The sequence below is a fragment of the Eptesicus fuscus genome, chromosome 14 (assembly GCF_027574615.1).
Source record: "Eptesicus fuscus isolate TK198812 chromosome 14, DD_ASM_mEF_20220401, whole genome shotgun sequence".
NCBI classification, from domain to species: domain Eukaryota; kingdom Metazoa; phylum Chordata; class Mammalia; order Chiroptera; family Vespertilionidae; genus Eptesicus; species Eptesicus fuscus.
Window position 1 is genome coordinate 68,016,562 of NC_072486.1, and position 19,645 is coordinate 68,036,206.

Consider the following 19,645-nt stretch of genomic DNA (forward strand, 5'->3'; position numbering starts at 1 on the left):
TTCAGAGAGCCCTTTTCTATTGAAATAGACGCCCTTCAGTGTGATTCTCTTTACTGTGCTTTATTTTTCCTCAAAACAACTCACCACCAACATTTTTTTATATATATCCCTTTATGTGTAATTCAGTCTTCTCCATTCTCACTTTGTGAGATTAATTCTTTTCCTTTCTATTGTTTTCGTTGTTGTTTCTGATTCTGATGCAGATGATACTGTTACAGCCTCAAGGCCTAGAAAATATCACTGTAGATGCTCAGTAAATATTTGTTGAATGAATGAATAAGAAAGAGAGGGAAATACCCACAAAAACACAGAGGAAGATATGAAAATAGTAAATGCACATGAAACTAAAGTCAGCTATTTACCATTCTGGCTAGTAATCAATGAAGGCGTAATTCCATATCTCTAAAGGATAACTAGAAAGGACCAGATGTGTCCTCCTAAAACACCAGATAGGAAAGAGCACTCACTTCAGCATTTAAACTATTTTGCTAATATGTCCCTTAAAATAATTGTGTACAATTATAGGTCTTTGTAAAATTTTAATAAATTTAAATAGTTGCAATGGATGCAAGTTCGACAATAAAAATATTAAATCAATCATAAAAATGCCCAATGGAATCTAAACATTGTTGTGATTTTATGTTCACCTATAGCCATTGCAAATTAAATATTATTTGCTTTTTCTCCATGAATTCTTACTTCCATGACTCCCCCAATGGAATTTTATTCTTTTTTTCTAACATATTTTTATTAATTTCAGAGAGGAAGGGAGAGGGAGAGAGAGATAGAAACATTAATGATGAGAGAGCCCGCACCCCGGGCATGTGCCCTGACCAGAATTGAACTACGACCTCCTGGTTCATAAGTTGACGCTCAACCACTGAGCAACACCGGCTGGGTTGGAATTTTATTCTTAGGAAATAAGTATTATGCTTCAAAATCATCTTCATCACACTATCATGCTTCTCTTCAGTTAATAAAAAAAGGCTACAAAATTCACCTGGGGGCAGCCATTTATTTCAACCCCAATAAATCTTACCACTAAACCTCATTCTCCCATGTATGGGTGCCCAGAAATGTGAAAGGGCCCCATTTCCACTGCCAACACTTATATTAAGCATTTTTTAAATGACCCAACAAATATTAAAAATATAGTATAGCCATATATCATTTGCAGTCAAAGGTAGAGAGCAAGAGAAAAGAAAGGATGAAATAAAGAAATAAAAGAGACAAGCGGCTATAGAATCAAAAAATTGAAGGAAAAGAACAAAGGAAGAGTAAAAACAAAGCATAAGGAAGATGCCACTAAACAATTAGGTTTAAATAGAAAAGAAAGGAAATGTCATAAAATTTTTTAAAACCTATTCATCAAAAATCAATTTCTAACTGGGAAATGGACTTTATTGAATAAATATATATATATATTAAATCTACAAAACTAGACTAAAGAGTAAAACCCTCTTATGTTGAAGTCCCACCTCCCAGTACCTCAGAATGGTACCTCAGAATGTAAGCTTATTTGAAAATCGTGTTGTTGTAGGTGTGATTAAGGTGAGAAACCCGGGCCACTAGTCCAGCCTGGCTGGTCTCTCATAAACAGAGGGAATTGGGGCACAGACATGTGCAGGGAGAATCCCAGGGGAGATGGATTCAGAGGTGAAGATGATGCATCTACAAGCCGAGGAATGCCCCAAATTGTCAGCAAACCACTGGATGCCAGGAGAGGGACACGGAACAGATTCTCCCTAGTTATCAGAAGGAACCAACCCTGCAGAAACTTTGATTTTAAACTTCCAGCCTTCAGAACTACAGGACCATAAGTTTCTGTTGTTTAAGTCAATAAACCAGAGAACAGGGGTACCAGACATAAAGAATAGCATAGGAAAGACAGGCAGCCCTTTCTCTAAAAATAGCTGTCATTACCTCATCTTATGCTAAACACCCAGATATTTTTTTCTCTTGTTTCTCTCTTTGAACAAACCAAATCACTCAAACTACCTCATCTGAAGAAAAATAATAGTGAAATTGAAACTTCTTTAACCAGTCCAGCTGACCATGGCTCAGTGGTTGAGTGTTGACCTATGAACCAGGAGATCATGGCTTGATTCCCCGTCAGGGCAGATACACAGGTTTCGGGTTCAATCCCTAGTCAGGGTGCATACAGGAGGCCATAGCTGTTTCTCTCTCATATCGATGTTTCTCTCTCTCTCTCCCCCCCTCTTCCCTCTTCTCTTTCTAAAATAATAAAACATTTAAAAAAAACAACTTAAAGGTTATAAGTACACAAAAAGCTATGATTCAAAAAAATGGGTGAGGGATATATACATGTTAGAATATTATTGTACTTCTGTTTATGTTTGAAGTATCTGATCCTGTTTTAAAGATAACACTGCATTAAACCACTTTATGGAAGAATAGTGGGACTTTGGACTAAGTTACTGTTCTTAAGTAAGAGAATGATTTTTTTTTTTTTTAGAATAAGTAATGGAATGCGATGTTATTGTTTACTGTTCAACACAAGAAAAACCCCACAATCAGACCTTTTTTCACAAGAAAACTGAAGCCTTCTTTAATAACAAACCACTGTGTGAACCACTGGGTTTCATCTGCAAGCCTTAGGCATAGACAGGTGAAAAGTAAGTTCATTGACAGTCTGTGAGGTGAAAAAAGAAAAGAAAACCTTCAGAGTAGCAGGAACCACAAGTGTCTCAAGTTATTGGCCTCACTCTTTCCAAACAAGGATTTGTTTGTTTGTTTTTCAAATTGGAAATAGCTGTACTTTTTGTAAATTAAAATAATTCATAATCTTTGGGGAAAAAACTCAAAACACTGAAAAAAATCTAAATATATAAAAGCCTAAACAACCAAACGACCGGTCAACCAGTTGCTATGATGCACACTGACCACCAGGGGGCACATGCTCAACGCAGGAGCTGCCCCTGGTGGTTAGTGCACTCCCATAGCCAACCTCCTGTGGCTGGCCAACCTCCCGTGGTCCCTCCCCCCAGCTGGCTGGCCAGCCCTCCACCCACCCCACCCCCATCAGCCCCGATTGCTAGCCAGGCCAAGGGACCCACGAATTCATGCACCAGGCCTCTAGTAATTTATAATAACCTATAATGTCTCCATCCAATAATAACCATTATTAATATTTTGTATATATCCTTTCTATTTATGTGTATGTATAGTGTTTACTGTGAAATTACACTCTGTATTTTTGTTTTTAACCTGCTCTTTATCTTATAAGATACCTTAGAAATAGTTTCATGTCCAGAAAAATAAAATCTGTCATATCTTTTTAATGGCTATGGAGCATTATACTGTGTGGTCCTGCCATAAGGTATTTGAACCACTGTTGGCGTTTCTTATATTCAAGGTTGCAATGAACACAGTGCACAAGCATCTATACTAATAAAAGAGTAACATGCTAATTGACCATACTTTTGCAATACCCACCAGCCAATCAGGAGTGAGTATGCAAATTAATGCAACAAAGATGGTGGGTTAATTTTCATACATAGGTGCGGAACGGCCGAGGGCAGGGTGGGACGCTTGCGTTGTCTCCATGGCCATGACGCAGGCGTTCCGCACCACCCCAGCTGCTCCAGGCCTCTGGGCAGCGTGGGAAGGCAGAAAGGCGGCTCCCAGCTGGAGTGGAAAGGCGGCTCTGGGCGGAGCGAAAGCGGTGCCCGCAGCCAGGGGAAGGAAGGCCCATTCTTGCACAAATCTTCGTGCATTGGGCCTCTAGTCTTTGAATACTTGTCCATTTGTCTCCTTGGGATATGGTTTTAGATGATTTGCTGGACCAAAGGGAATGCACAGTAAATAGTCAGGTATCAGTCAGGACTCTCCAGACAGGCCAGCCCAGAGGCTGGAAACTCAGGCAGGAGTGTATGCTACAGAATGCTCTCTTCTCTGGTAACCTCAGTGTTTGCCTTTTTACTTTCTTAATGATGTCCTTTAATAAGGACAGTTTCTAAATTCTACTGTACTCCATGCCATCGCTTCTTCTGTTATAATTAGGTCTTTGGAGTCCTCTTGAAGTAATGTCTGTTGAGAGATGGTCTTATGTTTCCTTAGTTTCATGTCATGTTTCAAAGTGGAAAGAGATATGATTCACAATAACCAAGCTGTTTTCCGTGGAATCCTGTGTTGTAGGGTATTTTGCAATTTAGATTTTACTGATCCACCAACATTTTTTTCTCCTGCTGGGAAACAGCACCTCCCCTATCTTTGGGGGGGAGGGGAGGGGAGGGGACTTCTAAGGGCCTGCCTATTGTAGCATGTGAGCTCTTGACCCAAACAGGGCTCACACTGGTACTTTGGTCCCCCCTTGGCTGCAGTGGTTGGTCCATATAGGGCCTGTGAGCCCAGCTGGAGCAGTCAGGGAGGTGTGCAGAGCTGCCCACAGCACGGTCTACCTCCGCCAGGCAGCATAGCCGGAAGCCAGTTGACTGGAGCAGCAGAATGAAGAGAAAGAGCAGGTCTCGGCCCTGCCAGGTCACTGCTACCTAACACTTACTGCACGCCAGACCTTCCTGTGGGTTTGGTAGGCGGGTCTGTAAATTCCCAACTTCTATTGAGATCTTTTTCACTTAAAAGTTTTGAAGGAAGTACACTTGAAACTCAAGTCCCATTATCATAGAAGTTTGCAAATGCTCCTAATAGATCTCACTCCTAGAGATTCACGGTGTAGGTTAGCTTATTAAAGAACATAAAACCTGTGGTGAAAGAAGCCTGCTTATCTTTGTTTAACCCAGTCATTCCACACTTGTTTTTAACATGAATACTTTTTTATGATGCTCCTATTAGCACCCCAGAAGCCTGACTAGTGGCTCACTGACTTGGAAATGCCGGGCCACGGCGTGGAAGGTGGTACAACTGCAAGCTGACAGACGAAAGGCGCCTTCCTCTGGGAGCTCGGTTTTGAAACGCGCTAACATTTAATACTTTATAGGAATATCATGTTCTGTTCTATTTGGGCAAAGAGTCAGAAACATCTAAAAGACAAATTTCATGCAACCAATCTGCAAACTTCTTTCTCGTTCAGGTTAGCCAGTACACCTTTGCTATGTGCAGTTATAGAGAAAAAAAGTCTGAGCCGCAAGAACTAATGCAGCTTGAAGGATACACCGTGGATTATACAGATCCCCACCCAGGTAATTCTGAGTTGAATCACTTTCCCAGCCATTCACGTATTCATCAAGTTCTCATAAACACCCCGTCTCTGTTCTACAATATCCACTCAATGACTGGGGTGCATATTTCGCTTATATTCCTGGACAGGCTTTATGAAAAGCAAACTGTATCTTTTTGAGGGCTACTTCACTGTAGCCATACTCATCATCTCTGTTATCTTTGTACAGAGATTTTCAATCTTTTTCATCTCACAGCACACATAAACTACTTACTAAAATTCTGTGGCACACTCAAAAAATTTTTTGGCCATTCTGACCAAAAAAAAAGTAGATGTGCTTCCCACGGGATGGCTGCCGTTGTGTTGGCTGTTGTCATGTTGTTATGTTCCAGTCTAAGGGAAAAGAGGTCAGTGTGCCCTTGACTCAGTAGTCAGGTATTGCATGTTTTAAACATTCCTGCAGCACACCAGTTGAAAATATCTGTCTTAGTACGAGTATGAAATATGTGAAAGTTACTGTTAACAGAAAAATTAGATGAGAAATAGCACCAATGTTTACTTAAACTTCTTTACTGGAAAGCAAAATGTATGAGAGACAGAAAGAGGGAAAGAAATGGCAAATGAATTATTATATGTTCTCCCAATTCTGTCCCCAGCACCACATTCTTGTGCTTCTCTTCCCTCCCTCCATATTAACACTAGGTCCAGTTCTAGACTCTTGGTTACTAAAGCTGGTGAGGCAGTGAGGGAACGAAACAACATGTGGAGATTGGTGAAATCAGTTAAGTGATATTAAGAAAAATGTAAATAAGTATAGAGATTGAGAAATTAACATATAGAGATTAAAAATAGAAATCTGTGATCACAGGCACTAATTTTTCATTAATTTAAAAAATGAAAAATACCTTCTGTGTGAAAGAATTTTGCAAAAGATAAAATACCTTATAATGAAAGTATCATTTTTTTGCCTATCTGTATTTTTTTCCAGCTAAACTCATCACATAGTTCTGCACAGAGAATGAAAAGCTTGCCTACAGATAAGCACTTCTCTGACATGAACCGTCAGACTAGAGTATGCGTTTCTATGGGGTAGGCTTGTATGTCTTGCACAATGCTACCGTGACATGGACTATTTATTTCCCTAGGTTATTTTTAATTTGCAAAGCAATATGGAGATTTAATCCTTTCTCTTATTGTCTCTCCTACAATTCTTGGTTTGATCCTCAACTAAAGCATTGAGCAGCTAGTATCAAATGGATTCCTTTCCATGAGACCATTTAGTGAGTAAGATTAAAATCTGTCAATTGTGTGACTTTTCAATGATGTCTTTCTCCCTCCACAGGCCTTCAGGGTGGTCGCATGTTCTTCAATGCTGTTAAAGAAGGAGACACTGTTATATTTGCCAGTGATGATGAACAGGATAGAATATTATGGGTTCAAGCCATGTATAGGGCCACAGGTCAATCTTATAAACCCATTCCTGCAATTCAAACCCAGAAGCTGAATCCTAAAGGAGGAACTCTTCAAGCAGATGCTCAGCTTTGTAAGTTTTATTAAAAAATAATTTGATTATCAATTAATAACCTTAATGAGATATAAAATCATCTGAGGCAAATTTGTTCAGTGTTATAGTTTACATCATGAACTGATTCCTAATTGAATAAAAGTAGTTCATATTAATAGTCATAGAATTAGTTATCTAATTTTTCACACAGATCTAGAGTAAATGGTTTCCAATCATGAATTTGCCAAGCATTGGAGTATCTCTGGGAATCGCAATAGCATATAAGAACATTTTCCAAAACTTCTCAAAAGAAATTTTATTTTAACTTTTGTAATTTTGTAGTTTTAAGTACTCATGTGTGCTATAGAAATTTTAATTGTGTCTTATAGAAATAAGAAAGTATTGCAAAATGAAATTGGCATTGATAGGATTTCTGAAAACCAAAATGATGAACTATTACTTTCTAGATTTGTTCTTCATAACTCAGAGGATAACAGGGCTATTTTCTGTTGTAGATTGATAAAAAAAAAAATAAGTCATCAAGCCAACTTTCTTTTTCTAAATATCTTAATATTTATGTCAATTTTTGAATGCTAATTTAAATCATTAAGAACTATATTTTTTGGCCCTGGTGGGGTTGCTCAGTTGATTGGAGCATTGTCCTGATATGCCAAGGTTTCAGGTTTGATCCCTGATCAGGGCTCATATAAGAGTCAACCAATTAATGCAACATAAGTGGAACAACAAATCAATATTTCTCTTTCTCTCTCTAAAAATTAATAAATCAAAACAAGAAATATATTTGTCACTTGAATTTATAAGTGATTAATAACAGATTATGGAACGATAGAAACATTTTCAAGCATGGCTTTTATAATCATTAGGCCAAATGTTCTAATTTGTTATGCTCCTTTGTAAAACTTCTCTAGTTTCTCCTGAAATAAATTCGTTTGTCTATAAATTTAAGCTCAAACGATGACTTTTCAATCAGCACCTTTTACTCTCAAGATTCTTCTTAGAGGAGTAACATCTTGACGTGCATTTTCTTTTCCTACTTGTTATGCTTCAAATAACTACTCCCTTTTCTTTTTGGCACCCTTGAGTGTCACATCTGGACATCTTAAAGGCACGTTAGTCAAATATATTACAGATGAAATATGAACTCCAGCCACTTTTGTGCTTTGGGGTTAAATGATATACCTTTAAACTTACCACACTCCATCATCATGTGATATCACTCAGTGCATAGTATGTGGACCCTACAGGAGTAGACTTCCATTTCTTCCCTCCTGGCCTCTGAGCTAGTCTGGCCATACATTTAACTTCTACCTCTGTGCGAAATCCCACAATGCATTGCTATTAGCATTATTGCCTTAAACAGTTACCTTTTCAAGAAATTTAAGTAATAAGGGAAAATGGTATATACTCACCCACTTCTGGTGCTCCTCATTCTCTCAGAGAGATATTTTATTTCTTCTTGAAGGCCTTCCTTTGACTTTTCTTGCAGTGCATGTCTGAAAGTGATGAATTCTGTTTATATATGAAAAAGTTTTTACTGTTGTTTTGAAAGACTTTTTTCTTTCAGCACTTCACAGATTTTGTTCTACTGTCAACTAAGTTGCTTCCCCCACCACCACCACCACCCCCCATGAGAAGTGTGCTATCTTTTTTGTTTGTTCCTTTGTACATAATGTGTATTTTTTTCCCTCTGGCTACTTTAAATTTTTTCTCTTTGTACCGGTTTTGAGCAGTTTGATTATGATGTTCGTTGGTATGGCATTCTTCATGAAAATGTTCTTGACCTTCATTCTAAGACACAGTTAAAATTAAGTTCCTTGGAAATCGTTGGAGCCTCTCAGGTTTTGCTTTTAAGTTTTGGTAGGTGGAACCAAACAGGGTCTAATCCAGGGTTAATTTTCCCCACTCACGGACCGAGATTCTTCTTAAGGACTCAACTGGTGAGCTCTGAATTTTGAGGTTTTATATTCAGACTGTTGGGAACAAGAGCTGTTCCAGGCTGTGTGAGCGTGGGCACTATCCCCTCCAACCCATCAGAGTGGTTCTGCCCTGGCCTCCGGTGGTTGCCTCACTGGCTGAGGTGATCAGGGTTCAAGTGAATCCTGAAGGGAGGAGGTGGGAACTGCTGGTCTCACCTCATGTTTCCTGTTGCTTAGGTTAGGAATCCCTCCTATTTTGCCTGATGCCCAATGTTTTGAGAACAGTTTTTTTCTTAATTTTTAGTTATTTCAAGTAGGGAGGGTAAATCTGTTTTTAATCATACTATCCTGACCAGAAAGAAGTATAGTGATTATTTCTTGTAAGTTAGAACAAGATTTCTCAGCCTTGGCACTGTTAACATTCTGGGCCAGATAATTCTTTGTTTCAGGGCTTGGGGAAGGTCTGTCCTGTGTATTATAGGATGTTTAGCACCTTCCCTGGCATCTACCCACTAGATGCCAGGAGTACGCCCTCCCACCCCCCACCTAGATCTGACAACCAGAATATCTCCACACATTTCCAAATGTTCAAGAGGGCAGGGTTCTGATGGGAAAGGATTATCCCCATTTGAGAACCAGTGAGTTGCAATGACTTGAAAATTATTTTTGTAAAAATATCCCACTCATTCACTTTTGTTGACATCCTGAGTGCAAGAAATACCCAAGGAGTGTTCCGAGCTCATGGATATCACCCGTCTTGCACAGAGAGGCAAGAAATGTGGTCAGGAACCACTAGCCTAGAAAATTAAGGCCATGACTGTACAATACAGAATTAATGAATTAAGGCTCTAATGACCAATTGATTCAGAGCGCCATGCAATCTCTTTGTGGCTAAACCTTCTACTGTTAGTTGTGTGCTGTCAAGGCAGTGTTGATCAGGCTAATTGGAACTGAATTTTCTTGTCCCTTGATTAACTTCTTCTGGAAAAGCTAACCTTGTTCGAAAAAGCCAACCTGTTTCAGTTGGTTTAACGACAGCTTTCTTGTATTCTAGGCTTGTAAAAAAGTTTTCCATTAGAGCAGACTCTGCCGTTTTTCTTTAAAGAGGAAAAATAAAGAAATAAAAAAAGGAAGGAAGGGAGAAAAATGTGTTTCTACCTCATGCAAATGAGAATGCTGAGTGTGGCCTGTCGCAGAGATGCCAGTGGGCCACGGCAGACAGTCCTGCCCTAGTGCTGCTCTCTTGGAAGAACAGTTCTTAGAGTCATTCGTAGACCGCAAGAAAATAATAAAATTAGCCTGACTAGTTATAGAAAGAAATATGTTCCTAACCCACTTAACGATGCTTTGTTTTTTAATTTTTTTGCTGACTGATAGCTGGTAAGGGTAAGTATTTTCATGGGTTTTTTTGTTTGTTTTTTTGCTTCACTGTATAAATTTTGGTAATGACACGATTTTTAAAGGAGTATCATGACCTTGTTTACAACGTCAATCTCCTTTTTACTAGATAAACCTAGAATATTTAGGTTAACTTGATCATTTATGAAACAAAATGTCTATTTTTGCCCAATAGAAAAGTAGAAACAACCTATTACCTATCATTCATGTGGTATAAAGGTAATGGCTATAAAGGTGATAAAGTAGCATGCAAAAAAATGCTCAATAAGGTTAAATGGAAAAATGCTAAATTATGTATGTGATATTATTTTCACTAAGTAAAAAAATTTTAAAATATAGGTAGAATTATACCTAAAATATTCACAGTGGGTGAATTTAAGTGGAAGAACTAATTGCTAATTCATTTGTTCTCCTGAATTTTCTGTGTTATAACTTTAAAAAAGAAAGCTTGTTTTCAAAACTAAGCATATCAGATATTTAGGGATAGTCAGAACAAAATAATAACTAATAAAATCTAGCTTATTGGAAGACAACTTTTTATATTTTTAAGATACAAATAATGGCATGTTCTTATACATTGCTCTGATAAGAGAATCTATTCTTCTCTATTTCCTTGATTCTCAGGATATATAGAAATTCTGAAATAGGGTAGACACTTCCTTTAGCCTGACTTGTGGAACATTCTTTGGTTAAACTGTCCTTCTTTGCTGTCTCCAATCAAACTAATATACAAGCACCTTATTTTTTTTGTTGTTTTTGTTTTTGTTTTAAATATATTTTATTGATTTTTTTACAGAGAGGAAGGGAGAGGGAGAGAGGGTTAGAAATATCGATGAGAGAGAAAGATCAATCAGCTGCCTCCTGCACATCCCCCACTGGGGATGTGCTCACAACCAAGGTACATGCCCTTGACCGGAACTGAACCTGGGACCCTTGAGTCCACAGGCTGACGCTCTATCCACTGAGCCAAACCAGTTAGGGCACAAGCACCTTATTTTTCATTTTATCTTTTAACTCATGTATGTAGCATAACACAGTGTGTATGTTACATAATATAGAATTCAACACTGTGGACTTCCAGTCATAAATTAATGACAAAAATTAAACAGAAAAGTGATATTCTTTTCCATTTTAAGCCAATTTTTAATCCTTAAATCAGAGTATAAATTTACATTTAATTATATAAGCTAATTTTCCTGATTGATCTAATAAGTTAAATTTCACACATAAGGTAAAATATGTCTTGCTTTACATTGAATATATTATTTTAACTAAATGTTGAATATTGGTGTACTTGGCCTGTGATTCTAGGTCTGTATGTGTTGATTAAAATTGTCATCATGTGAAAATATTACATGTTATTTGCTGCAGAAAGCAAGATGTGTAAATCCATACACCAGTTTTTAATCAGTATAACAAAAACAAGCTAGGAAATCATTTGGGTCAATAATAGAGGTGTGAACAAACTTCTAGTTAATATATCTGTCAACCATTTCTCTAGGGTCTCAGCATAAAACATCTATACATAAAACACAAACATACCACCAGGATGATCTACTGAAAATTTTTAAAATCTATCTTTATTGTTGAAAGTATTACAGATGTCCCCTTTTGTCCCCATTGACCCCTTCCACCCTGCACCCCCCCCCCCCAGGCATACAGCACTATTGTCTGTGTCCATGGATAGTGCTTATATGTATATGCGTTCTTTAGTTCATCTCTCTCTCCCCCCATCCTTACTTTCCTCTGAGATTGACGAATCTCAGAAGGAATCTACTTAAACTTTTAACATCAAGCTCTTCCTATTAGCCGCTCTAGGGGTGCTATAAGGAGAAGTGGTGTGTACTTCTCTATGCCACTTTTAACTCCCTGCAAATTTTTCAAGCTCAGTGAGAGTTTGCGCTAAAAGGAAAGTATGATCAGGTGTGGGTAGCAGTAAATGCAGCTCCAGGCCAGCTCCTAAACATAGGACAACTTTAAACTAAGTTACTGTCTTTGAAAATGTTCATGGCCGCTTAGATCAGCTGAGGGTTTTGCAGAGGAGGTGACCATTAACTAGCAGCACCATCTTCTGAGTCCTTTTGGTACTCAAGTCCCAGGTCTGGACACTTGAGTAGTCTCAATGCTAGTGAATGGCCACCTCTTCTCCTTCTCGGTGTGATGGTGCACAGTGAAGTATATTTGCATAAAATATTTTGAATTGTGCTTTCAGACATAGAAAGGAAGAAGTCGAGGAGCTTGGTCTTTGCAGCCTATGTTTTGAAGATGGGATAATCCCTAAGAGTACATTTTACTTTCATAGAATTATAACCATGGAGGGTTACGTGGGTGTTTTTTGGTGTGTTTGTTTTGTTTTTGGAGAATTTTTAGTGTGTTTGTTTTCTCACTGTCACTGTAGAATTTGTATATGTGACTTAAATTTCTATCATAAATATTATTTTTATCACTAATGGCAATTGTTGGAAAAGTAATTATCCCTTTATGTATACGACTCAGAAAGCCTTGTCACATTTATGGTTTAGAGTTATATTTCATGAAGAAAATGCCTCAGAAAGTACATTTATTTTTGAAAATATGATTAATTATAGAAATGAACCATAGATTTGTTTTTTTCCAGGAACTTGTATATTTTATTTAAGAACTGTATACCTATTGTTTTAAAATAGAAATTTTCTTCTACAAACCTTTATAGTTAATTGAGAATTGTGGAGTTTTTTTTTCTCTATTACATATCCTATTCTCAACAGATAAGCCATTAATGGGTGTTATTTTTAACTTCCTGTTATGACCTTCTCTGGTGAAAAAAATAATGAATAAAATTCAGCAGATGTTTTATAAAACTAGTAATTTAATTTCATAAAGGTGATACTCAGAGATTTTGTACTCAGCTAAATGCAGAAATAAAGGTTCTAAGATATTTTTTTAAAAAAACCATAATCTTCTGGGTTTATATCTGCCTTGCAGCTTTCAACAGTCTGCCTCATTCTCATCTGATATTATTTTGCATTATCATTACATTTAATTTTATGTTAAAAGTATCACACATAAGAATAAAATACATTGGAAGTTGGATTGTCTCATTTCAGAGTTCAGGAAAAGGAGTTTAGTTTAGTGTTCATCTAATTAATGCTAATTTACCACATGTACTATATTTAACCATCCAGGTGAGTATTACATGTAAAGAGATACATATGATACTTTTCCATGGATTATAACCCCCTACCTTTCATCATCAATAAATGGACATTCATTGCTTGCTACATCCACCTTTTGATATTGTAGGATATGTATTAGTTTGTATATCTTTTTTTTAAATGTGATTCTGAAGGCCCTTCAGTTTGAATTATGTAGTTCTTCCATCCATAAATATGGCTGAAAGTTGAAGTTGACATGGATCAATATGATCTGGGCTAAATATCTAAATGTGACTGATTATGTTAGCATCATGTCCACAGATCAATATTGAGTTTTATTATGAGCCTGACTCTATAATTGGGTTTAATCAATAAACTTTTGTCTCCTTTCCTCTGCAACTTTAGGATTGCACCGTGTAGGTTTTTAAAACGACATTTAGCTTACATTTCGGGCTCTGCTTCTTGTGATGACCAGAAACGAGGTCTCTCTGTGAATTTTAAGGAACAATGGGGCTTCCGCTCTACCATTATGAGGAGAGTCCCCTTTTATCTGGATAACTGATTGCTTGACCAATATGCGCACCATTTCCAACAGAGCTAATGTAGTAACACCCAGCACTTCTTTGGGGTGGTGTGTGGCTCTTTCTCTCTATCCTTAGTAAATAACTCACATTGAAGACTTTGACAAAACATGCCATTAATGAACGCAATCATAAAAGCTTGCCTTTTGATACACCCGCGGGGTCTACAGGCGTTGAAAGATGCAATCTGTAAAGAACAATGAACTTGGGCCTTTGATTGAAGTGCCATGTGGGACCTTAGGCTTTGTCTGCATATTTGCACAAACATGATGCTCCCTTTTTCATGTCTCTTAAACTTGAAGCTTGAGAGCATTCATTGCCATTTCTGCATTAAGGTTGGTCCCATTAAAGGCTCCGTATAAAAAATAAAAATAAGAAAAGGACTGGAAGTGGTCCAGCTAAAGCTTGTGTGTTCATTTCTGCCCTAGTTTGCCATTTGGGAAGCAGGCTTCTAGCCATCATTGCAGGTTTTTATGAATAGACTTTGGTTCTTTTCCAGTCATTCCTCAGTCAATATGTACTTAAAATGCATCAACTTTTCCTAAAATTGAAAAATACTATTATTTCTGTGATGAGTATTAGAAGTAGCTTTGAAAGAAAATAGGATTTCGTCACCTCATTTTCAAATGACTTGCAAATTGTTCCCTGTCATTTTTATTTGGGCTCCCCAAAAATTGCAATTTATATTCATATGCTGAATTCATCCTATTTTGTGTAATAGAAGGTAATCTTTTGTTATTATGTGTTTAAAAAAAATCCATTTACCCATTATTAAACCAGAAATATAAATTGTATTATACATGCTTTCTGAATTCACAGATGCAGACCGTTTTCAGAAACATGGTATGGATGAGTTTATTTCTGCAAACCCTTGCAAGCTTGACCACGCCTCCCTTTTCAGAATACTCCAGAGGCAGACTTTGGATCACAGACTGAATGATTCCTATTCTTGCTTGGTGAGTACAAGTCTTTCTGTCCGGTTCCCCACAGGTTAGAATTCAAGAGGTTTAAAAGTGAGAAATACTTGTTATGAAGCGGCATTTTATTCCTGACTTGTTTAATAACTGTAGTTGGAGTTAGGGGTGAAGGATTCCAATCGATTGCTTCCCAATTTGAAAATTATACACTTGAAGACCACTGCTGTGCCACTCAATAGACAGGAGAATAGACTCAGGCAGACCCTGAGCTATGGCTTATCAGTCCCTCTGGAGAAGGTCGAATGAAAATAGAAGGCTTTAATGATGATAAAAAAAACAAAAACACCTCTGTGACAGGATTTACCAACACCTGTACAGACATTGTGAGGTTTAAGTTCTGTTCACCAAAGGTTGATATATTTTTTGATTCTCTCTTTTGTTCATAGAAAGAAAACCTAATTAACAGGGGAAAGAAACAGTGGGATAAAGAGGGCAGGGGCTATCTATTTAACAGGGAAGCTTTAGTCTCATCTAACCCTCAGAAGATCATTGGAATTCCTTCAGTTTTGGAGAACAGGTTGCCATACCTTCCATGGCAATAAAGAGATAATGTTTTTAGGTTTCCAGTGTCCAAATCAGTTCAAAAACTGTGACATTGAATATTCTGAAAATAACCAGAAACATACCATTAATGAAAAAATGTCCCAAGACACTTTAGCCCTCGCTGGTTGGCTCAGTGGATAGAGCGTTGGCCCTACAGACTGAAGGGTCCCAGATTTGATTCCAGTTAAGAGTACATGCCCTGATTTTGGGCTCAATCCCCAGTAGGGGGTGTCCAGGAGGCAGCCAGTCAATGATTCTCTCTCGTCATTAATGTTTCTATCTCTCCCTCACCCTTCCTTTGTGAAACTGATAAAAATATTTTCTTAAAAAGACACTTTAATTCAGCTTTTCTTTATGATGCATAACAGTGCCTTCAGAAAAGCAGATCTCAGTACTGGGGAAAAATACCAAATCTTTTTTTTTTTTTTTTTGTAGGGTTGGTTTAGCCCTGGCCAGGTTTTTGTGTTGGATGAGTACTGTGCCCGGTATGGTGTACGAGGCTGCCACAGACACCTCTGCTATCTTGCAGAGCTGATGGAACACTCAGAGAACGGTGCTGTCATTGACCCAACCCTGCTCCATTACAGCTTTGCATTCTGCGCCTCTCACGTGCACGGCAACAGGTATTTTAACTTGCAAACACACAATGAAAGGTGTGGGGTGGACTTGGGAAGAGTAAAAAGTGTGCTTTGTCATTATCACCTAGTAACAGATTTTAAATAGCAAACACTTCTTCGGAGAGAGAAGAAAAAAACAAAAACACAACAAAATTCCACAAAGGAAAAATGTGTATCAGTATGCTGTTGATTTAGGTGGGCTGCACGTTAATGTCCCTTTTGGCTGTTGAAGCCGCTTGGAAAAGAGAGTTAGAGAGAGCCTATCTGGAATTAGATGTCACCTCTAAGCTCTTAAGAAGCCACCTTGGACCAACGTCTGCATAGTTTGAGTGTCATTGGTATTTCTGTTGTGATGCATATGTGTGTCTGGGCAGGGTGTGCTGAGAGGTTTGTGTATTTCTAATGATCCGGGCTTTTCCACTGTGGAATAAGCTTTCATTGATAAGGCAACATAAACAGGGGAGTTTATGTAGTGTCTTCTCCCAGCCCCTTCCCTCATCTACCCTTAGCACTCCAGTGACCTCTTCTCTTGCTTTACCAGAAGGGCAAGAAATCACTTAATGCAGACTCCCCAGTCTGTGTGCCTCTGAGCTAAAAATCTCTCCATGTCTTTCTTAATCCTGTTCCGGAGAACCGGGGGCTCCTCCATAAATGAGGTACCACTACTCCATCCTCTTCTTAACTTGGTTCCACCAATATGCCATCTCTTCCTCTTGATGGCATACTGGTGGAAGCAAGTCAATAAGGGGGTGGGGTAGTGGTACCTCATTTCCTTTCCTTTCTTCCCACAAGCCTGGCCAAGCTTCACCTAGCCTCACCACATAACCGATTTGTCAGGATGTTCTGAAGTCAGACTGCCTGGCTTCCAGCTGCTACTCATGCACCGTGTGAGGTAGGGCACACTTCTGAACCGGTGTGTCTCTGCTTCATTACCTTTGAGAAAGACATACAATAGAATCTCTCTCAAAAATCATCAGTTGTGATCGGGACTAAATACATTCTTATATATCAAGCGCTTAGAACCGTGCGTGCCTGGGACATGGTCAAAAGCTGTTATGTGACACCCTATGTCATCCTAGGTATTGTCATCATGTCAAGCTACCTTCCACTGACCTCTCCCCTGCCTGGCTTCTGGGCTCCTCGCTTGCCAGTGAGGCTTTCTGAAATGGAGTGCCGAATGACGGAACCCAGCCATCTCCGCCCCAGCTTCACTCCCCTGACTCTCATTGGAAGGGATGCGACGGCACCTCCTAGACCCTGTGCTGCTTGAAGTGCTGCTGCTCTCCCTGAGGCAGCACCACCTCAGCTCTCCTCTCATTTATTTTTTGACCATCTCTTTGCTCACAGGTCCTGTTCCTCCAGACACCAAGTGCAGGCTACTGTTTTTTCTCCCATCTGTTCTTAAACTTGCTCTCTTCTTTCTGAGACCTTTCCTACTTCAGCGAAAAATTCAACTTCAGTGATCTCCCAGCTTCAACTATGACCTCTCTCGGTGCAAATAATCCCAACCCAGTTACTCTCCTACGGAACAGATCTCCGTCAACAATTGCTGGCTTGGATGTTCTGCCGGGACTTTCAGCCCTCATATAAAATTAAATCCATCATCTCGCCAAACAAGCTCCTGTACCTCTCTTAGCTCCTAGCAGAATGCCTGGCAAAAAGTATCAGACCTGACACAAAGTGTTCAGTAAATATGTGTTGAATGAATGAATGGCTTTGTTATTTGTACTACTGTTACTTGCATTCATGGCTCATTCACTGTTCACTCATCTTTTTCTTGACCTCCTAGACTCAGTTTGTATTCCGTCTTCGTAGTACTCCTCAAACTTGTCTTTCTACCATTTCCATGCACCTACCCCTATCCTGACCTTCAGTTTTTTCTTGCTTATCTGGGTTTATGCATCTCTCTACTGCTGCTTATCTCCCTATAGTAGCCTGGCAATTGCCTTCTATGTTACAGATTAATTTTTACTATACTCTTTCATAAAACTTCAATGATTCTCATTTGGTTATTAAATTAAAAATAGATCCCATACTATAATGTTTGGGTTTTCTCAATATCATCATCTCATTCTCTCTACTTAGTATGAAGCCCAGATATTCTACACATGATCTTTACCCCCAGATAGCCTGTGTATTTTCACTGTAATGTTTCTATTTCCAAGTGTTGTAATAGTTAGAATCACAAAACTCCTTTAAGAAGACTTAACTTGTTCAAACACCTTTTATCTGTAGCTTTCTTATGAAATGTATCATGTATACTTACACGCTATAAACACACACATACCCCCGCTTCAGTTCTACTAGATCATATTTTGAAGACAAAAACTAGTCTCGTTCACCTGTTATCCTCTGAAGGCCTTACCACAGTGCCTTGCACATTGTGGGGCCACAATAAATATCTGTTGAATTGCAGTTGCCATTTCTCACCCCAAAATGAAATAAAAGCGATCCTAGTCTCAGAACCTGCCAGGCTTTGCCCTCATTATGGAACTCGGCCTTTCGTGGAAACCAGGGGGATGTTGCAGGTTGTGTTTGCTTTTCCCATCACCTTGAATGAAACCATCTGCCCTCAGCAAACTTGGGGGGTGCGGGGAGTGAGAGGAGGAGGCACAGTCAGGATGGCTAACCATTGATAACCAGCATGGCGGGGGCTGTTTTACTACAACTGGTCTTCTCTCCTGGCTCCATCCTAATTTCCCCTGACCAGTGGCTGTCAGAGGGCAGGCCTCCAGTGTTAGGCAGCACTCCTGGAAGCAAGAAGATAACATGGATGCAATGAAACAGACATACCCAGCAAATGTTGTATGATAGGATTATTTTTGTCCTTAACACAGAAAGGTAACATTAAATTAAAAACATTAAGTAGGAAATTCAGCTAATGCGCCCCCAAACTGTATGCGTTTGAGACACATTTTAATGGAAAGTTATTTAGGCAGCCAGGAGCTGCTGCCACTGCCTGGGAGGCAGCCTGATTGGAATCTATAGGTTGCCATAGTTACTTGTATTCTGTAAAAGTATTGTTTTCTTTGTCATGGTACACTGTAAAGTGAAATTTAAGGTCTGTTTATATGTTCATATATATGTTAATAATACATATTAAATCCACTTTCCAGATTAAAATATGTACATGTGCAAGTATCTCTGGGTATGTTTTAGAATAGAAATTTGAGTCAGTCTCTGATCCAACATTTAGGTCACATGTAGCTTAAGTAAAAAGAAAGCAAGGCCTGGCTGGCATGGCTCAATGGTTGAGTCTACCTATGAACCTGGAGGTCACATGCCTGGGTTGTGGGCCCGATCCCCAGTGGGGTTGTGCAGGAGGCAGCCGAGCAATGATTCTCTCATCATTGATGTTTCTATCTCTCTCTTCCTCTCTTAAATCAATTTTTTAAAAAAAGATTTTAAAAAAGAAAGCAAGAAGTGCAGGTTTTAGAGAAATTTGAACCTCATTGTAGGCTAGACATTATACAAGATAAACTAAAAGGTATGACGCTCTCTGTAATTTTTAGAGTTAAACAGATGCTATGCTGTCGCAATGAAAGAATAAAAAGAGGCAGATCTCTACTTGAATCTCGGCTCTGAAATTTGCAAACTGATCCCTGTCGGGCAAGTCATTTATCCTTTCTGAAACAGAATTCATATGTAAAAGGGGAAATACTAATGTGCAGGTACTGGATAATTATAAAATGCTATGTCCGTATTGATCAGTTATTATTCAAATATGCTTCTTTTTGTCACCCAGAGACAAGAATGTAAATTGTGAGAGGAGGAAAAACATGAAAAATCGGTGGTTATGCCTCATGCTAAATGGAAA

The 19,645-nt window shown here is 38.6% G+C and overlaps 1 protein-coding gene across 1 annotated transcript in view; it reads left to right on the forward strand.

The window, feature by feature from the left end:
* CADPS2 (calcium dependent secretion activator 2) overlaps positions 1-19,645 on the forward strand; it is a 486,663-nt gene that overhangs the window by 327,703 nt on the left and 139,315 nt on the right. Inside the window, exons 10-13 of the mRNA XM_054725984.1 lie at positions 5,051-5,159; positions 6,480-6,680; positions 14,511-14,647; positions 15,647-15,834. Coding sequence (XP_054581959.1) covers positions 5,051-5,159; positions 6,480-6,680; positions 14,511-14,647; positions 15,647-15,834 — 635 coding nt within the window. The remainder of the gene's footprint in view (positions 1-5,050; positions 5,160-6,479; positions 6,681-14,510; positions 14,648-15,646; positions 15,835-19,645) is intronic.